The 19850-nt window shown below is 53.1% G+C and overlaps 1 protein-coding gene across 1 annotated transcript; it reads right to left on the reverse strand.

The window, feature by feature from the left end:
- Window positions 1-1633: 1633 nt before the first annotated feature.
- Window positions 1634-18003, reverse strand: ERO1A (endoplasmic reticulum oxidoreductase 1 alpha; the record flags this gene model as incomplete). Its single annotated transcript, XM_079537887.1, has 15 exons — window positions 1634-1694; window positions 2681-2814; window positions 3316-3402; window positions 4380-4449; window positions 5191-5437; window positions 6243-6335; window positions 6528-6554; window positions 8750-8796; window positions 9467-9587; window positions 9972-10045; window positions 10133-10209; window positions 10494-10532; window positions 11970-12053; window positions 13445-13564; window positions 17896-18003. 15 exons carry the CDS (start codon window positions 18001-18003, stop codon window positions 1634-1636), a joined length of 1389 nt encoding a protein of 462 aa, XP_079394013.1.
- Window positions 18004-19850: the final 1847 nt, after the last annotated feature.

A 19850-nucleotide genomic window follows, 5' to 3' on the forward strand; every position in this document is an offset into this window, starting at 1 on the left:
AAACCCTCATCTCAGCAACTCCGTGTTCCCATATTTCCTTACACCACGGGTTTATCAGCCGCGGCCTTGAGCTCCCTGCAGATCGCAGCTGCTTCACCAGAGCGTGCGCTCACCTGGGTGCGAGCGAGGCCTCGGCACTGAGCAGACGGCTGTAGGGCTGTGGGACGGGGCTGCCGGGGAGCTGAGAGCAGAGCCGGGTGCGCCTGGCCCAGGAGGGGGGGAGCTGCAGCCTCTGCTCTGTGCCGGCAGCTCTGTCCTACTTCCCCAGCTTCTTGTCCCTGCAGTGGCAGAATTCAGCTCTGCGTCGGCAGCTGAGCAGTGGCAGCCCCTCGCAGGGACATCCACGCCTTTTGTAGCCTCACCCGGCTTCCAGCATAATGAGCTGATCCTCAATTAATGGCTTAATGGTCTGAGGAGGGCTGGGAAAATTGAAAGGCTCCAATACTGGCTGCACCAGAGGCCCCAGCTCAGCTCCTGGCACAACCTGCTGCCACAGGTGCCGAGGGGCCTCACTTTCAGCTCCCCTTGCCCTGAGGCAGGTGGGTGCCCTCAGGCACTTGCTGCAAGCGCTGCAGCTTGCCTCTAACAAAGCCCTGTTTTCTTTCATGGCTCTGGTTGCTGGCAGCAGAGCTGGGGAGGGGGGCTGTGCCGGCCCTGCGTTTGCCTTACTTTATGCCCACGCTCTGCTTTCTTGTAAGAACAAAACCCACAGTCACCGTTTTCAGCTCAGCACCTGGCAGGAGCGGGGCCTGTGCTGCTGCTCGCCTGTCTTCACACAAGATGGAGGCACGAGGTGGCCAAATGGTGAGCTGCAGGATTCCTTCAGCATGCTGCAAACCCCATCGTCTTCTGCAAGGAAGAAGGGGCCTTGCTCCCCCTGCAGCACTGGCCTGAAACACCATCTGCTCACCCAGCAGCATGCGATGCAAAGCAGCAGGTCAGAAAAGTGCAGCAACACCCTGTTCTGTCCCAGAGTGGTGGGGAATGGCTTTAAAGTGAGACGGGGGAGTTTTGGGTTGGATATGAGGAGGAAGTTTTTCAGCCAGAGGGTGGTGAGGCACTGGCACAGGTTGCCCAAGGAGGCTGTGGATGCCCCAGCCCTGCAGGCATTCAAGGCCAGGCTGGATGTGGCTCTGGGCAGCCTGGGCTGCTGGTTGGCGACCTGCACACAGCAGGGGTTGGAGCTGAGTGAGCACTGTGCTCCTGTGCAACCCAGGCCGTTCTAGGATTTGTTCCTCTAAGCCTCTCTAAGGATGCTGTGAGGGCCAGCATGGAGTCAGGGACCAGATTGAGGAATTTTCCCCAACTTTATTCAGGCTTTGCCTTCAGCTTCTGAAGGTAAAGAGAGCAGCCTCACCCATTCAAACACCACAGCAGTATTTAGAGAAGTCATTCAGAACGATCTATGTAAAATAAACTTTACGTACGGCCTCACTTTTATACAAAACAGCAGGTTTTTGGTCTTGTACAAAATATTTGGCACCAGCAGCTTCCAGACAGACAGTCAACCAGGAGCCTGAGGCTCAGCAAGTGGCCTTCACCTGCAGCCCTCAGTGCAGTGGAATTGAGGCGTTTGCCTATTGCTGAAGAACCCAGGAGGTGGGAGGAAAGCTTGGGCCTTCCTGTGCTGCGTTCACCGCATGGTTCGTAGGAGGGTCCTGAAGTTCTCCAGTTCTCTGACGCTTGTTGAAATCCTGAGGGCAACAAAAGCATTACAGCCACGTCTGCATCACAGCCTTCTGAATAAAGCAAGAAAGGGAGCGCTGGCAAGGGGAGCTTTGAGCAGCTTGGAGGGAGAGAATTTAGAAATCCAGCTAAATGAGGTTTTGGTTACAGCCAGGCTCTTTTTAAAGCAAGTACACATGAGGTTCTGTTACTGAGAGACAGAGGAACAGGATGTAACAGAGCTCAGGAGCCATCAGACAGACCCATTAACTGGAGGTCAAGAAACAGACCATAGCATTACCAGCCATGCAGATGGCTGCGTCTCCCTGCAGGAGGAGTTGGCTTCCTCTGAAGGTCTCTTTCAATCGTGCCCCTCATCTCCTTGCTCAATGCATTGTGGCCGCAGAGCATCAGTAAAGATGCAGGACTGGGCTCTGAGGATAAGGCCTGGGACTTTCTCTTCCTTACAGACAGGGTCTGCCTCTCCCTGCCAGGACTGCCTTCTGTTTTAAGATGATTTTGAGTAACCCAGCTCACTTTCTAACAGAAAGCAGAGATGAGGACCTGCACAGCTCCCCTCCTTTTCTGCCAAAGCCTCATCCTGCTGCCCCCTGGGGACGGGGCTGATGGCTGCCCAATAAATGCCACTGCTGGAGGGTGGAGCTGGGAACAAACTGGTAGAACTGCAGTGCTTGAAGGAGGGAGCAAAAATGGGTAACAAGAGCAACCTCTGTCTGGGGACAGCGTGCTCCCTGGGCAGTCACAGCGTTTCTTAAAAGACTCTTGAGTTCTTTGTGTGTTAATCCAAGCACTTCCTTCAATTCCTTACAAAAATACAGCATATAAACAAGTTGCTTTAAATTGTTCATCGCTGCTGTTCCACATGAACATCACTGGGCATTTGAGGGCTTCTCTGTAAGAAAGTGCCACCAGCAGCTAACACCGATATTGCCAATGGGCTGATTAAGCTTCAGAGGGATGCAATGCAGCAGCATGCACAAGGTCTCACACCAACCTTCCAAAAGCATTAAACAGAGCCACGATTTCTTGTCTCGTCAGCTGGAATCCATAGGAAGGGCCGCTCTCAGGAATCTTTTCTATCAGGTTTTCAGAAAAGAGGATCTTCAGCGCTGTGCCCAGGCCCTGTGTCTGCGTGTGAAAAGGAGATGGTTTAACACGAGAGGCATCCAGAGCCTGGCACGTGAGCCCGCCTTGCTTCCCTTCCTTGTCTTTGCAAAGGTTCCTGTTGACATCAACTTAACAGGGCAAGGCTCGGCCTTCACGTAACAGCAAAGAGAAGGAAGCAGGACAGAGCAGGACGTTCTGTTTGTTTGGCATGATTTAGACAGCAGAGCTGCCCAGCAAAGGCTTCCTGCCCAGGTCTGACCACACACAAGGCACAGCACGGATCTGGCTGAGCCCCGGTCCCACAGCACCTGTGTCCCTCTTGCAGCTGCAGGAAGTTCACTCAGTTTCCAACTGCAAAGGCAACGGGCAGCTGCTGGCAGCCCCAGGATCCTCACACAGCCTCCTGCTCATTGGCACTGGTCTGGACCTCGGAGCTGACATATCTAAGAACCGCCTCTGTGCCCCACGGTCCCATCAAATGAGCTGCTCCCAGTCGTGCCCCACTCTGCTGACAGAGCTCACCTGCAGCTTCCCCCACAGGCGACACTTGAAGCAGCCAACGCAGTCCATTATCTTGGAAATATTCTTGAAGTGTAGCCTGACCTCCTCCTAGGGGAAAAGAGATGTAAACTGATCACAGTTACACACGAACCACGGCTTCCATGCATTAATCCAAACCCAAGTGTGTTAATTCTGTTCAGGCTAAATTCCGTGGAACCAAGTTGGAGAAATGGATCCTGGAGCAGATCCTCAGCAGCAGCCAGACTTGGGGTCCTGGTGGGAGAGAAGCTGGACGTGAGGCAGCAGTGAGCGCCTGCAGCCTGGAAGGGCAGCTGTGTTCTGGGCTGCATGAGAAAGGGGCGGCCAGCAGGGACAAGGAGGTGATCGTCCCCTCTGCTCGGCTCCTGTGCAGCGCTGCGTCCAGGCCTGGGGCCCCCAGCACAGGAAGGACGTGGAGCTCTGGGAGCGGGGCCACTGAGGGCACTGAGATGAGCAGAGGGCTGGAGCAGCTCTGCTGTGAGAAAAGGTCGAGGGAACTGGGCTTGTTGAGCTTGGAGAACAGAAGGCTGAGGGGAGACCTCATGGTGGCCTTCAGTGCTTGAAGGGAGCGGATAAACAGGAGGGGAACGGCTGTGTGTGAGGGTGGGTGGTGATGGGACAAGGGGAATGGCTTTAAAGTGAGACAGGGGAGGTTTGGGTTGGATATGAGGAGGAAGTTTTGGAGCCAGAGGGTGGTGAGGCACTGGCACAGGTTGCCCAAGGAGGCTGTGGATGCCCCATCCCTGCAGGCATTCAAGGCCAGGCTGGATGTGGCTCTGGGCAGCCTGGGCTGCTGGTTGGCGACCTGCACACATCAGGGGGTTGGAGCTGGATGAGCACTGTGCTCCTGTGCAACCCAGGCCATGCTGTGATTCTGTGACGAAGGAACACCCACAACATGCAGCTCCCCAAACCAGAATGAATTGGAGATGTCCAATCCAGTTCCTTGAACCTATTGGGTCCCCTTCAGATGCAGTACTATTCCAGACACATCCAGAATACTCTGTGGGTACAAAGTATCCCCAAAGGAAGGGCTGGGCACTTACCTTTAGTTTAGCAGCTTCTTTTTTATTCCCTGCAAAGAAGGAGTTTTCATCAAAATGCAGTGGAAAAGACCTGAAATGGAACAAAAATGTTTTATCTCCCTGCAGTTTGTGCAGCTTAACTCAGGTTCACAGGAGTACTTGGTTAGGTATGAGAACAGAGCTGACAGGTGTTAAAATACAGCTGGAGACTTTCTGTGTGCGACTGCAAGCTGCTTGCTTCTCCCATCTCTTGGAGGCTTTCAATTTTAGCTTGCATTTCACCTTGGAGACGCTCTCAGCAATTGCTCTGTGGTTTCTAAGCAATTGTAGTCTGTTTTCTGACAGACGTAAGCAGCGAAGGCATGGCAGCGTGAGGAGAGAAATTCAAACACCCACCATGTTAGAGACACCCACTTCCACCTGGTTCTGGTGCCTCCTGCTCCTCCTTCTCCCAGCGCTGCCCATCAGCCCAACCCCCCATTAGGTGCACGGCTGGGGTTTTTTCCAGCAAAAAACATGACAGCAGGTCTGGCATTTCACAGATGACTCAACCAGGTAGCCAATTTCAGGACTGATGTGTAGGAGGTTATTACGTTCAACTCTGCTAAATCAAAAAGCCAGCCTAGGCTATTAAACAGCGGGCTTAATTACCCCGTTTTGCAATTTGAATGCAGATACCAACGAGCTCCCAGCAGCGCTACCAAATCATGCCATCCCACTCCAAGAAGGAACCCACAACCTGCCTTTCTAGGAGCTTTAAGCGAAAGGTTAAGCAGGCTCAGAGATGCCAGGGTGGAAAGAGCCATTCTCCCCGGGTACCGAACGTAATTACTTGGCCAGGCGGAGAACTTCCAGCAATAGGCTCTTGATGTCTGCATCGTGGCTTTGATTCCCTGTGTACAGCTGGAAACCTGGGCGCTCAAAGAAGGGCAGCACTTTGGATAGAGCCCGCAGCTCAATCAGGTAGAGAAAATACAGGTTCTTCAGTCTTCTGGGGCCTTCCCCTCTGGTGAGAACCTCGTCGAACCTCTGCTGGAACTCCGTAACGTTGGGGCCCCATTTCTTCTCTGACCACGTATCTGAGAGCACAGAAACAAAGACACCAGGTGGGCAGATACAGTTCTGCTTCGCTCCCTCCCAGTGTCCCAAGCTCAATGGTGACGTGCATCTCTAACCGAAGGGCTCCAAGCTTTCAGAAGCCACAGCCCTTCCATCAACCCCAACTCTTCCAAGGTGCCTCCCGTGGCCAAGGCCTACGCTGTCCATGCAGTGTGGGGCACAGCTCAGACTTCCTGAAGGATACAGCTGTGGGAGTTGAGAGTGATGTCTGTACACCAAGCCTACCAGCTTTATTCCATTTCAGCACAGACCCCGGCCGTGTGGGATAAGCAAATCATGCTCTCACATCACCCTGTATTTCCAACCCCAGGGTTAAATGGAGATTTGTTAGATAGCTGCCTGTGGACAAGGGATGCAAAGAAAGTGGGAATGGCACACGGAAATAGCTCGAGGGACTTGGAGGAGCCCAGCCAAGCATTTCTCAGTCTGGATGAAATTACTGCTATCTGACTGCTGTAAGAACAGGCTAGGGAGATATGCAATTAGAAACACACTCCAAAATAACCATGGGGGAAGAATAAAAGGCATATGTGCAGGAAGGCTCAGCACAAGCAGAGCCCAGCATTTGCACACCCAAAGGCATGCAACAAGTGCATTCCTGATTTTGTTACACAACCTGTGTGCTGAGGGAGAGAGAACAGGAGCATAGAAGCAGGCCTGAGCCCTGCTGGCAGGGCTGCACTGGCATTTAGCTGAGCCACAGATCTGAAGGCTGTGCCAATTAAGAGCTGATGCAGGAGAGCTCAGGCAGGAAGTGGCAGTTACCTTGTAAGAGGTACCTGGCACTCAGGTGAATGTTGATGCTTGCATGGAGACCAGAAATGAGCCTGTAGAAAGCTCGTTTCTCTATGCAGACACCTGGAGGGAAAGAAGGAAAAGGGAAAATAAACAACAAGCATTTTAAGATATTGAAAGCATATACTGAATTTTCCTCTCCTGACTGTCAGACGGATCTCACCCAACCCCAGAGCAGCAAGCAGCCCCCACCTGCTCCACGGCCATTCTGCATTCATCCCAAGAAGAAATGCCAGGTTTAGAGAGAAGGATTACCTTTCAACCACTTGTAAAACGTCTGCCCTGCAAACAGAAGGAGAAAGAGCACGTCAGTCTGAAGTGCCTTCAAGCAGCAGGAAGGCTCCACCACACCATGGCATTTTTAGTTTTGTTTGTAGTTGGAAACACTTTTCAGGGGACAACAGGATGATGCACCAACATGACAGGGCTGGGCTCTGGAACTGGATCACTGGCACAGGTTGCCCAAGGAGGCTGTGGATGCCCCATCCCTGCAGGCATTCAAGGCCAGGCTGGATGTGGCTCTGGGCAGCCTGGGCTGCTGGTTGGCGACCTGCACACAGCAGGGGGTTGGAGCTGGATGAGCACTGTGCTCCTGTGCAACCCAGGCTGTTCTGTGATTCTGACACCCCTCGCCCTCCTCTCCCCACCACTGCTCCCACAGCCAAAAACCTGACACTACACCTAGAGCAACTCTGCTCACTCCAGTTTGCAGAAGCAGGGATAGAGGTGGTAGAAGAGAGCAACAAGGGTTTTCCTCCCCACTCTTCTGCCTGCCTGATGTCTCTACAAGGCAGTGGTGGCAGCAGACAGATATAACACGTGGATCCTTCCCACCCACCTTGGCAAGAGCTGGTGGGGGGCAAAACCACTGCGTGATGCTGTGACCTACAGGGAAACAAAGGCCACAGATTGCTTTCTTTACTGCTGAGTGTGGGGAGGGGGTATTTTTATTGGAAAGAAATGAAACAGCACAACCAAATGTGTACAATCACACAAGGCAGCGTTTCACACTGGCCCCTGCTAACACCTGCTTGAAAATAATCTGGACAACAGAAAAGGATTTGGAAATAGTTTGGAGACAGGAAGGATGTCCCACAGACAGACCCAGTACCACAGAGCACAAACAGCTCCGGGGCTCAGCCCTCCCAGCAGGGAGCTGCAGTGAGGCACGCTGCTCCCACCAAGGGTTTTCCAAAGCACAGCCTGAGAGCTGCTTCCTCAGCAGCAACCAGCACTGAAAAAGCCACACCATGAATCCTGATGACTCCCAGTATTTGTGTTTTTAACCAGACGACCTGCTTCTGGTATGGGCAAAAACAGAGTGCAACTCACCTCCGTCGTCTCCTGATGAGAGGAAGGCACGAGTGGTGGGGAGAGAAAACAATAAAGGAGATAATTACACACAGCCAAAGCTGAACGGCCAAGCACAAACATGAAGATTGCTCTGCTAACCTGCTGTGGCAGAAGGACGAGCCTTCCCAAGGAGGTTCATACATCTTCCTAACACAAAACACCATCTCACTAAGTGCAGCAGTGAGGTACCTGGTGAGCAATGCTCCCAATAACCTGACCCACACAGGAGGGATCTGTGTTTGTAAAGGAAGTTAAAGCAGAGACTGGAAAAGAGGAAAGGCGACTGCCTCCTGTATGACCTCTGACAAGATACTCAGAGATACTCTCTGCTTCCTGCAACTCACCAGCCATTTGCATCGACACAGGCATCAGGCCTGACCCTGTTCTCACGTCCTGTTTCTTTTCTTGCAGACAGAACTGCAGTCCTTCCGTGGTGCCTGTGATATTTCACCCATACCTTGCCCCAAACAGCAGCACCTCTCATGACAAACACTGGGATTTTAAAGGGCACGGCGTACTTAGCTCATTATTGCCATGCTTAACGTGTCACTCCTCCATGCAAAGCTGAAAGGAGTGGGAAAACACCTGCAGAGGTTAGGGAAAGTCCAGACATCACCTTAGAGGACACTGCTGGAGTTCAGGCCATCAGCATACTGATGATGTTCAAATGTCTGGGCATGATGTGGCATCAGCAAACACAGGCTCTCTTAGCAGCCTTGAGCCCGCAGCTGTCTGTATGCTCCTGAGACCCCTCCTGACTTTCATTTACACTGTTAAGTCTTTGCCTCTAAGGCAGTTTCTCCTATTAAATGTTTTCCCCCAGGGATCCCAGCCAGGGTCTCATTTCAGTCCCTCCCGGATGGTTTGGCATTGCTGAGCACAGAAAGCACTGATGCAGGGTTCAGCTCTGTCCCCAGCCTCTCCAAGACCCTGAGAATCAGACCTTCCTTCTCCTTCTGGGTGCTGGACACCCATTCCATTGGCCATAACTATTCTAGACTTGATGAAAAGCTGTAACACAGCCCTCGTTCAGCAAAAGCAGCTCACACAGTATTTGCTGCTGTTGTAAAGGAAGCTGTTGAGCTCGAGCAGTACGCTACCAAACCACTTAGCAAGATGAATACGTGACTCACCTCTACCAGATGCCAAAGGTCTTTTCACATTCTGAGGCCTAAGAGGAAAAAAAAATAGATCATTTAGGTAAGTAAACACGTGACTGTCTCCTTACTGTGCAGAAACAACAGCAGAAGAAATTACTTTTCTGCAGCCAAATAGCCTAGGAAGATCTAAGAGGTCCTCCTGCTCCAACAGAAAAAGAGTAAAGAGAGATCAGGTTTTCTCTTTTTTCTTCCTTCTTTGTAAAAAGAAAAAAAAGACAGCTAGGGGAAAATCCAGTGCCTAGAGGAGTGCTCATGGACATCATCTCACGGCCCTGGTGCAAAACGATGCTGCAGTGTGCAGAGAGGAAATCGCTGGAAAGGTGACACAAGGCACACAAGACTACAAGCAGCGTCCGCCAGCACAGCCCCAAGAGCAGAGCTCAGCACAGATCCCACTGGCAAGGGCTGGGCAGGGAGCTCGTGGTACGACACCAGGGAGAACAGGGCTGCGTGATGAGGACCACATCACACCAGGGATGCACACCCTGCTGGATCCCACTCTGCAGAGCTGTGGTACGAGGAACAGCCATACGGCTCCTCCCTGCTCCCACAGCCTGCACTTCACAGCAAACACTGGAAGATGGGGGTTAGCAGAGCAGCTGTAGCACGCGCGGCCCCTCTGCAGAAGTCAGGGCTCACAGTGACTCAAGGTTTGTGGCACCTGTGTCCCAAAGCACCTACTTGAAGCAGTTTTCTTCATAAATACTGTTCCATATCTTCCAGGCATCCGGCCCTCTGTAGCCAGTGTAGCGCTCGGGGTTCAGGAGCAAATCCACATACTCTGCGTCGGGGGAAAGGATGTCTGTGGAGCAGAACGCCGGTCAGTGACGGCAGCTTCTAAAGAAACAGCATCTTCCAAAGCCAACCCAGCCTCCCCTCTGCGTACCGAGCAGCCCTCCAAAAAGGCAGGTGCACAGCACTGGCTGCACAGCACTGGCTGCACACTGACCCCCTGCAGCGCCACAGATGGCAAAGCCGACTCTGAGCACTGAGCTCACTGACTCGCTGCAGGACCCTGAGCAGCAGTGAAGCTTTTGATTATTTTCTACAGGATAGGGCATGGGGGGGGGGGGGAGAAGAAACAACATATACAATTCAGGCTTGCTGGAATACCACACTTTAGCCTCAAAGCTCTGCAGAGAACTTGAGCTGCTTAGAGTTGGTCAGGTCAAACGGGTCATCATACCATCAGCTTCACAGAAGCTGTCTGAAGAGTCATCGTGCCACGTCCACTGGAGCACTGCCTGCTGGGTTTCCTTGCTGCAAAGAAAGGACGAAGAGCATCAGACAGAGCACTGATGCTGAGGTTCCTTCAAGACAAGTATGGGCTGTGGGAAGAAGTCATACCTCAGTGACTCATCCACAGCCCCAAGCCTGCTGGCTTCTTCACATTCTTCAGCATGGCTGTTGGCTTCCTCTGAATACTACATTGAGAAGCACAGATCAAAACATGGGCATGCTGATGTTGTAATTTGGCCTTTGCTGCACATATAGTTTAAGCATCAGAAACACTTCTAGTCTAACAACTGATATTTCCACAAGATGTCTGCAAATACTCAGGGCCTGGCTCAGCTGTGGGGATTGCTGCAGGGACTCACAGCAGGCTCTGACACACTGGACCCTGGGGAAGCCTCCAAAGGGCTTTTATCACTCACAGTGACTCAAAGTCCCACAAGCAGCATCACTCTGTGCATGCAGACAAACCTACCTTGTAACTTGCAGATCTGATTCCATCAGGGACTTCGTCCTGAAAGACAAAATTGGGCACGTGTTACATCTGAAGCTGACAAAGCCTTTCAGTCTAATGTTTGAAAAAGATTAGGAAGGTTACAGCAGCTCCCAGGGCTTAAAAGGAATCAATCAAATCCCTCAGCTTAGTTTACACCATCTCTAATTGCTGGCTCCTCCACAGACAAAAGTTAAGCAATATTCCCAGTGTTTTATTTTGGTTTTTCGCAAGAATCTCATTCTCAATAGCTCAGCAGCCTTCCACAGTGCTCCACCAGGCCGTGCTCTGCTCACCAAGCACAAGGTAGAAGATGCCAACCCAGACTCCAGAGCAGCTGCTGGCTGCCACCCCACCTCCAGGTGATGCTGGCAGAAGCCCAGCTGCCTCTTTTCAGCTCTTGCAGCCCTGATATACATCATCCTGAAGCCTCCCACAGCAGCTGTATGGAATCGCCACCAAAGGAGCTGTTGGAAGGGTAGGGAAGTGCACGGGAGAGGGGAACGAGGTGAATGTAGTACACAGATCAGAATGTATAGAAGGAGTGCTGTTCTCACACGCACACACCGCGCTCTGTTGCTGCCATATCAGACATTTTTCAGCCAAGCCAGCAGCTGCATTACTTCAGGTTTCACAGAGCTCCCAGGTGAGGGGCAGACATCTCCATGGCATTATACTTTAAGCTGTGCACAAAAATAAGCTGCAGTTGTTTGGTAAATGCATGCAATTAGGGTCTCCTCCTGCCCTTGCACTGTACCACCAGCACAGCATATCCCAGTGCAGCCTCAGCACACGGAGTGCTCTGGAGACCCCAGCAGGAGCGTGTAAGACAGCCTGCAGTTGCCTGCCACCCCACAGAGCCAGGCTGGGGGCATTTTCACCACATCTACCAGCCCAGCAACCATGTCCTAATTCCCTCCCTCTTTTCCCCTTCTTTTCAGACAGACCCCTGCAGTCACCATGTTTTCTTCCAGATCAGTGAACAAACCCCTTCTGTCCAGGATGCAAAGGCAAAGGTATCTGCTTTTGTGCTGGGAAACAGGACTCTGAAAGAGCTATTTTATGTATAGAGACTGCTGGAAAGGGCTTGGCTGAATTCATCAGACAAAACAAATCGCTGTGTAGCTCATAGGCTAGCGGGCTGACCGTGTGCCAATTAACACAGTACACAGCACCAGGGGATTGCCCCTAAAATCATTCTACTAATGCATCAAATAAAAGAGGGGCCAGGCCAAGAGCTTCCATTGGTGGAGGGCTGGCTGTCAGAAGCCCAGCCTTTCTTCAAGGTGTCAGAATTCACCATTCGAGTTCTTCTTTAGGGATCCCAGCAGTACTGTGCCTGAGGAAGCCTCTTTTGCAGCCACAGCAGAACTGCGGCTCAGCAGCCAGCACAGAAAGATCTTTACCTGCTGCAAAGGCCAACAGAGAAAACAGAGAAGCGACCGGTTCTCTACTCACAGACGGGCAGGGTTTGACAGCGCAGTCTCTTATTCCACAGTGACTGTCATCATCCCAGAAAGGACAGGGTTTCTTTAGGTTCACCTAAAAATAACACATCACCCTGTTACACGCTTCTTCCGTGCAGCCAAGCCAACCTTCCACACCACAGCCTGCCAGCACGCACCGCTAGCTCACTGAAAGGCCTCTGCTAACACAGCGCAGAGCTGAGCACTGCAGTGCAAGTGCAAGCAAAGGTCCTTCACTTCAAAGGCCTGATCTCAGCCTGCCAAACTCATTCATGTGTCTCCCATGCAGGATGTGTGTACTCGTGCAGTACAGCCAAGACTATCTGTGCTATTGGACGTTCTGTGCTCACACCTTGATGCTCTTTGAGCACTGACAGCCCTTTCTGGTTGGGTATTTTGTACATCTTATGAGCCAGCAGGTCTGCTGGTGATTTGGAGCTGTTCAAATCTGCAGTGCAGCAAAGTTCACAGAACCACAGAACAGCCTGGGTTGCACAGGAGCACAGTGCTCATCCAGCTCCAACCCCCTGCTGTGTGCAGGTCGCCAACCAGCAGCCCAGGCTGCCCAGAGCCACATCCAGCCTGGCCTTGAATGCCTGCAGGGATGGGGCATCCACAGCCTCCTTGGGCAACCTGTGCCACTGCCTCACCACCCTCTGGCTCCAAAACTTCCTCCTCATATCCAACCCAAACCTCCCCTGTCTCACTTTAAAACCATTCCCCTTGTCCCATCACCACCCACCCTCACACACAGCCGTTCCCCTCCTGTTCATATGCTCCCTTCAAGCACTGAAGGCCACCATGAGGTCTCCCCTCAGCCTTCTCTTCTCCAAACTCAACAAGCCCAGTTCCCTCAACCTTTCTTCATAGAAAAAGAAGTTGAGAACATTTTAAACCCTTCTTATGGAAGAACATCAATTCTTTTTTGTCTGCTGAAGCAATCAGGAAACAGTCTCTGTTCAGCACATGACCTTGGCAGGTAAGATTTGGCCACAACCCAAGCACACCCAAACAAACCCACAGTTAGTCACACAGATGCAATCTCACTGAATGGGAGCAGACATCATCTAACAGCGATGGCCTGGCATAACTGCAATCACTTCATCTGACTGACAGCTAAACCAGGCTTTCCTCATTGACAGGAAGACACCAAAAGCATCCTCATCATGCAATTTGGACATCTGTCATCAGCTCTTTTGAGCCCTAATTCAACAAACTGTTCTACTGCCTCAGCTCCTCAGAGGAAACAACGCTGAGGAACGAAGAGAGGCTGAGGATGCCCCACTTCTGGAGGCATCCAAGGCCAGGTTGGATGGGATCCTGGGCAGCCTGGCTGAAACAGGGGTATCTGATTGTAAGAGATCAGCAATAACTTCCATGGGACAAAGAAAGAAAGAAAGAAAAAAAAAAAAAAAGCATAGCAAATCATTGAGAAATATTCATCTATTTCTTGTATGGGAAACTTACTTTGTAGTATCTAAAATAGTCACTTTCCAGAAGTTGATTCAGCCTAGGAAACAGCTTGTAGTTGTTGAAGGCATCGATGGTTTCTACATCACACGTGCAGTCGTCTAAATGGCCAGTGACCTGTTGGTGCAGAACATCAAGCACAAAAAAGTTGGTCAGCACAGGTAACACAATTCAGGATTTTCTTTCATTTTCCAGCGAGTCATTGCCCTAAATCTGACCAGAACAAAACAGCACTGGTTTAGTGGGCTGGTGGTGATGGGTTGGCAGTTGGACTTGATGATCTCAGAGCTCTTTTCTTACTTTAATGGCTCAATAAAGCTGAATGTGCTGAATCGCCAAAGAATTCCTTGTGATGCATTCTTTAGGACCTGTCTTTTGCCTGTTGTTGGGGGCAAGCAATTTTTGCCCATAGGACAAGGGGAATGGTTTTAAAGTGAGACAGGGGAGGTTTGGGTTGGATATGAGGAGGAAGTTCTGGAGCCAGAGGGTGGTGAGGCAGTGGCACAGGCTGCCCAAGGAGGCTGTGGATGCCCCATCCCTGCAGGCATTCAAGGCCAGGCTGGATGTGGCTCTGGGCAGCCTGGGCTGCTGGTTGGCGACCTGCACACAGCAGGGCTTGGAGCTGGATGAGCACTGTGCTCCTGTGCAACCCAGGCCATGCTGTGGTTCTGTGATTAAACACATTTTTCCCCTAACCAGGTATGTTAAGACTTTACCAGTAAACAACCAGGTATGTTAAGAGTTTACTGATGCCAGAGCAACAGGCATCAGGCAGACACTGCCATCTCTTCGGGGAGCAGAGATAACACACAGCTAAACAAGACACAGATGTTTTTATCAAGACCAAACCCAGCTGACACAGCAGCCCAGGCTCTCGTTTGACACCAGCATGCCACTCTGGGCAGGGTGGCACACAGCTAACAGCTGCCATCTGCACGAGGGTCTAATCAAGCAACAGTAATGCCACCAAAGGTTACGGCACTCAACTAAAGTCCCTGCTGCAGCCATGTGATGTGATTAGAAACACAGAGACTGCAACAGCCTTTCCCTGTGCCCCTGGCAGCCGTTTGGCAAGGAAACATCTGCTGCAGATCTGCTGCAGGAAGCCAATACTCCTTGCATCATCCTGAACAACTCATGCTGTGTGAAAGCCCCGCGGAAAATAAAACCAAAGCAACACAAATTCAGCTGTGGCTTTCTGACACGTAGCTTACTGCCTGCGTGAGAAAGACACACAGCAGAAGGAGGTCTGCTGCTTCCCAGCCCGATGATGAGCACTCAGGGAAATCACCGTGTGCACAAAGTCAGCATACCACTCATTCCCTCTCAGTTGGGCACCAGGGAATTTCCCCGCGTGCTGAGGTAGCAATACAACAGTCAGCAGCTGCCATCCACCAGGAGTAGATCAGTTTAGGACCAAGGTGGTCATTTTAAAGGGGTACTGCTGATTTATGAAGTGAGTGTGGGATATTCACAATGAGAAATCCCCTGGCTGCCTCTGTTCCAGAAGCTCGGCAGGTTCTGGCAGCAGCCAGCACAAAGCAGCAATCCCCCAGCACACAGACCACAACCCTGCAAGCCTCAAGGAAAAGCCTCCAAGGAAGAGTGTCCTTTGCAATTAGGGCAAAACAAATTACTACGTGTGGAGAGAAGAGGAAGAGCCACGTGAGAAGCGTGGAACACATGGCCTGATGCACATCCCGAGAGCCCTCAGGTCACTCAGAGAGGCACACATCAATCTCCCCAGAACCACAGCGATCACCACTGCAGCAACAGAGCTCCGTGCCCTCTTTCCGAGAAGGAAGGCAATGAGCCCTCGCCCTCAGAGCACACAGAAAGGGGAGGGGAAGAAACCACAGCCTGGGTTGGACAGCCAGCACCTTAAAGGAACTGCAGGTTCCCCCAGGCAGGAGGGGAAGGAAGCCACGCTCAGACCCAGGGTGGGACTCAGTGCTTAGGAAACAAAGCTTCTTCATTGAAGGCACTGATGGTTTAGACTGAGCCGCGCTGATTTAAGTGGGTGTGAAGGGAAATACAGTGAGCCCCAGTGCCCTTTGCCACCTGAGCAATCATTAGTGCTAAGTCACTGTGCTGTGCAGGTTTGCTTCTGTTTCTTGCATTCTCACTGAAGCCCAACACCCCACTGTACTGTACTCTGCAAAGTAAGTTTGCAAAGTAATGGAAACTAAGATTGTCAGCATAGCAATTAAGATTTCCACTAGCCTAAACCACCCCCATTAAAAAAAAAATACCAGCACCCATTTAGTAATCCAGTTACCCAATGTAAACCTGTTTCAAAATTAAGAAGGCTAACCAACAAAAATAGAAAACCCCAAACCACACATTCCTGGAAACCTGGCAACCCCTGAGCAAGGCAGCCTGCAGACTGGGCCATGCCTCAGCTGCTCTAGAAATTACCTTCAGAAACATCTGTAGAATCTCCAGCTGGCACTGCCTGAGCTGTGGTGCCCCATCCCTGCAGGTGCCCGAGGCTGTGGATGGGCTGGGGGCACCCAGCCCACAACAGGGGTTGTGGGACTGAATGGTCTTCAAGTCCCACCCAAGCCAACCCACTCCATGGTTCTGTATAATGTTTGTACCAGGCCTGAATTTGCAAGATGTAGTGGCCAAATCGAGCTAGAAGTAACCCAGCACAAATATCACCCTGTAAAGAACTCCAGGTAAGCACTCTCCTGAGAGGGTGATGCCTTAAGACACCTTCCCTGCTCCCCAAATATGTGTCTTCAGCCTGCAACAATGTGAACAGTTGTTTCAGATGAAACAGAACTTCATCAAGTCCCAAACAGGTGCCACATGCTTCCTGGCACCTGTGAAATCACTGAGCTCAGCAGCAGCCATGGGTTCTGCTCCACCCAGGCAGGGTGTGGGAGCCCAGCATGGCATGGGATGGGCAGCAGGGCTGGGTCTGCCCAGCGGGGAGAGATGCAACGGAGCCGCTGGGACAGACGCACACCCCAATGGCTCCAGCTGCTGAGCAAGCAGCCAGGGATGTGCTCTGCTGGCTCTCCAAAGTGCCACAGCACTGATGTATCCTCCATGGGTGCATACCACGGGTTGGAACATCACCTCACGTGGACTCTGCGTCATCCTTAGGTTTGGCCTTTGCTTTGTTCTCCTTTGTCTCCATCCCAGGCTCCAGCAGCGATCTTCATCTCTTCCCAGTTCACTCAACATCACAGAAATGCTCCTGGGCTTTGGATTTAGAGCTTTCTTTTCTCGCTACAGGCTCCCTCCCTAACCCATACACTACCACTTACTGCACAGCTGGGCAGGAAACAGAGCAAACTCCTTTCTGCATCTCCCACCTGCAGCTAGAACAGAGCACAGGAACACTACAGAGAGTATGTAGCACCTGCAAGCATCTCTTAGAAAAGAATCTGCAGCTCCAGCTTCAGCCAGAGGGTGGTGAGGCAGTGGCACAGGTTGCCCAAGGAGGCTGTGGATGCCCCATCCCTGCAGGCATTCAAGGCCAGGCTGGATGTGGCTCTGGGCAGCCTGGGCTGCTGGTTGGTGACCTGCACACAGCAGGGGGTTGGAGCTGGATGAGCACTGTGCTCCTGTGCAACCCAGGCCATTCTGGGCAGTACCCCCTTTCCCTCCCACAGGGACGGCAGAGCTCTCTGGGAAGCACCAGTTTAACAAGAATGCAAGAGTGGCTTGAAAGTCTGCTCAGATAACAAGGAAGTCAGTGCCCAGAATCACCCCTAATGGCCAGAGGAACAGCCCCCGAAGAAAACAGCAACAAACCACAGCACAACACCAGCTCTCTGTGCCCAAGGAACGAAGCCTGCAAGCCATCATCGTGGCCAGAACAGCAGAGCTTCTAACAGCAAGGGCTGCTCACCACACCGTGCTCCTGACTCAGACTGATGAGGCAAACCTCCCGAAGCAGGAAAGCACAGCGATAAAGAAATGAAAAGCACAGGTTCAGCTCTCTATCAGCACTGGTTTTGATCTGCCGTTTCCATCACGAACCACCCAGAAGGCAAAGCCCCAGCCCCGCGCCTTTTCTTTTCCCACTGCCGGCTTCCGATTCACGTTTCAGCACTGATTTTCACGCAGTTCTGAGCGGACCGTCGGCCGCCCAGCGCACCACAGCCACTCGCACTCACGCAAAGCGAAGCGAGCAGCGACCCACCTCCAGGCACCACACAGAATCACAGAATCACAGAATCACAGAATCACCCGGGTTGGAAGGGACCTCAAGGATCATGTAGTTCCAACCCCCCTGCCTAGCAGGGCCACCAAACATACACATTTAGATCAGGTTGCCCAGGACCCCGTCCAACCTGGCCTTGAACACGTCCAAGGACGGGGCATCCACAACCTCTAGGATGGCAGCTCGGAAGGCACCGCGTGCTGGGGTCCCCAAGCTCGGGCCGCCCCACGCAACGAGCGCAGCCTCCCGCCAACCCGCCGCAGCTCACCTGGCAGAAGCAGCGGCGCTCCGCCGATCCGGGCGACCCGCGGGGAGCGGCGGGCAGCAGAAGGGTGGCAAAACCCAACGCCCGCAGCAGCGCTCCGCCCGCCGCCATCTCAGCGCCGCCGCCGAGGGTCGGAGGAGCCGCGCTCCGCTCCGCCCCGTTCCGCTGCACGCTTCTGTCCCGCCTTGCGCCGGCACGTCGCGCCCACTGACTGCGTTGGCAGCGATCCGGCGGCGTTTCGTCGCCGAACGGGGCTCCCAGCAGGCGGAGCGCTGTTCTCCCCCGCCCCGGGCTGAACGCGAGCCCGAAATAAAGCCGGTTCCATTCACGAGGGCCGCACCAAAAGTAACTGTAACAACCCGCTGTTTTGCGATGTCAGCCCGCAGCGGCGGGGCTGCGTGTCGGTGGGGCGGCGGCCCTGTGCCCGCGCTGCGGGGCGTTGTGACAGACGGCGGCGGAGGGGCTCGCTGACACAGCGGCACCGGAGCAAAGGGGCGGGATAGAGAAAATACACGGCGGTGGTGACTGCGTTGAAAAATTGCGGCTTGTAGCTGAGAATTCGCTCCATCGCACGTTGCTGTTGTATTTCTCATGTCGTGTTTCCCGTAGGAATAATGGAATAATTTCCCATAGGAGTGAAGGAATGATTTGCTGTTGGTCGTCAATGGCTCTGTGTCCAGGTGGAGGCCAGTGACGAGCAGCATCCCAGGGGTCTGTCTTGGGACCGGTGCTCTTTAACGTCTTTATTAATGATATCAATGACAGAATCGAGTGCACCCTCAGCAAGTTTGCTGATGACACCAAGCTGAATCGTGCAGTCAACATAGTAGAAGGAAGGGATGCCATTCAGAGGGACCTCGAGAGGCTGGAAAGGTGGGCAGGGTGAACCTGATGAGGTTCAACACAGCAAAGTGCAGCGTTTTGCATTTGAGCTGGAGGAATCCCAGGCATCCGTACAGACTGGAAGGAGCGGTGCTTGAGAGCAGCCCTGCAGAGAAGTCCTGGGGGTCCTGAAGGATGAAAAGCTGAACGTGAGCCAGCAGTGCGCTCTTGTGGCTTGGAAGGCAAATGGTGTCCTGGGCTCCATCAGCAGAGGGGTGGCAGCAGGGACAGGAGGTGATTGTCCCCCTCTGCTCTGCTCTTGTGAGGCCCCAGCTGCAGTGCTGTGTGCAGGTCTGGAGCCCCCAGTACGAGAAAGACAGGGAGCTGTTGGAGAGGGTCCAGAGGAGCCACAAAGATGAGCAGGGGGCTGCAGCACCTCCACTACAAAGACAGGCTGAGGGAGCTGGGCTTGTTGAGCATGGAGAAAAGCAGGCTGCGGGGTGACCTCAGTGCAGCCTGCAGTACCTAAAGGGAGCCTGCAGACAGGAGGGGAGTCAGCTCTTGGAAAGGGGAGATGACAGCAGGACAAGGGGAAATGGTTTGGAGTGGAGGGAGGGCAGCTGGAGGTTGGATGTGAGGGGGAAGTTGTGTGCTGTGAGAGTGGTGAGGTGCTGGAACAGCTGCCCAGAGAGGCTGTGATGCCCCGTCCATCCCTGGAGGTGTTCAAGGCCAGGTTGGATGGGGCCCTGGGCAGCCTGGGCTGCTGTGAGATGTGGAGGTTGGTGGCCCTGCATGGCACAGGGGGGTTGGAGCTTCGTGATCCTTGAGGTCCCTTCCAACCCGGGTCGTTCTGTGATTCTATGATTCTGTAATATGCAGGCGTTACTTTCGGAGCGATCAACGACAACCTCCCTCACAGCGGAAGGCGCGCGCCCCATTCGACGCGCGTTGCCCTCTCCCGCCTGACAGAACGCGCATGCGCAGCGCTGCCCCTCCGCGCGCGTGGAGCGAGGCGCGGCTCACGCCCGGCGCCCCTCCTTGCCGGCAGGGGGCGCTGCCGCACGCCGCGTGTGCCGGAGGGGCGGTCGGGGCCGCGCGCGGGGCGGAGCGGGGCGGCGGCGCGGGGCGGCCCCCCG

Source organism: Tetrao urogallus (genome assembly GCF_951394365.1).
Source record: "Tetrao urogallus genome assembly, chromosome: 6".
NCBI classification, from domain to species: domain Eukaryota; kingdom Metazoa; phylum Chordata; class Aves; order Galliformes; family Phasianidae; genus Tetrao; species Tetrao urogallus.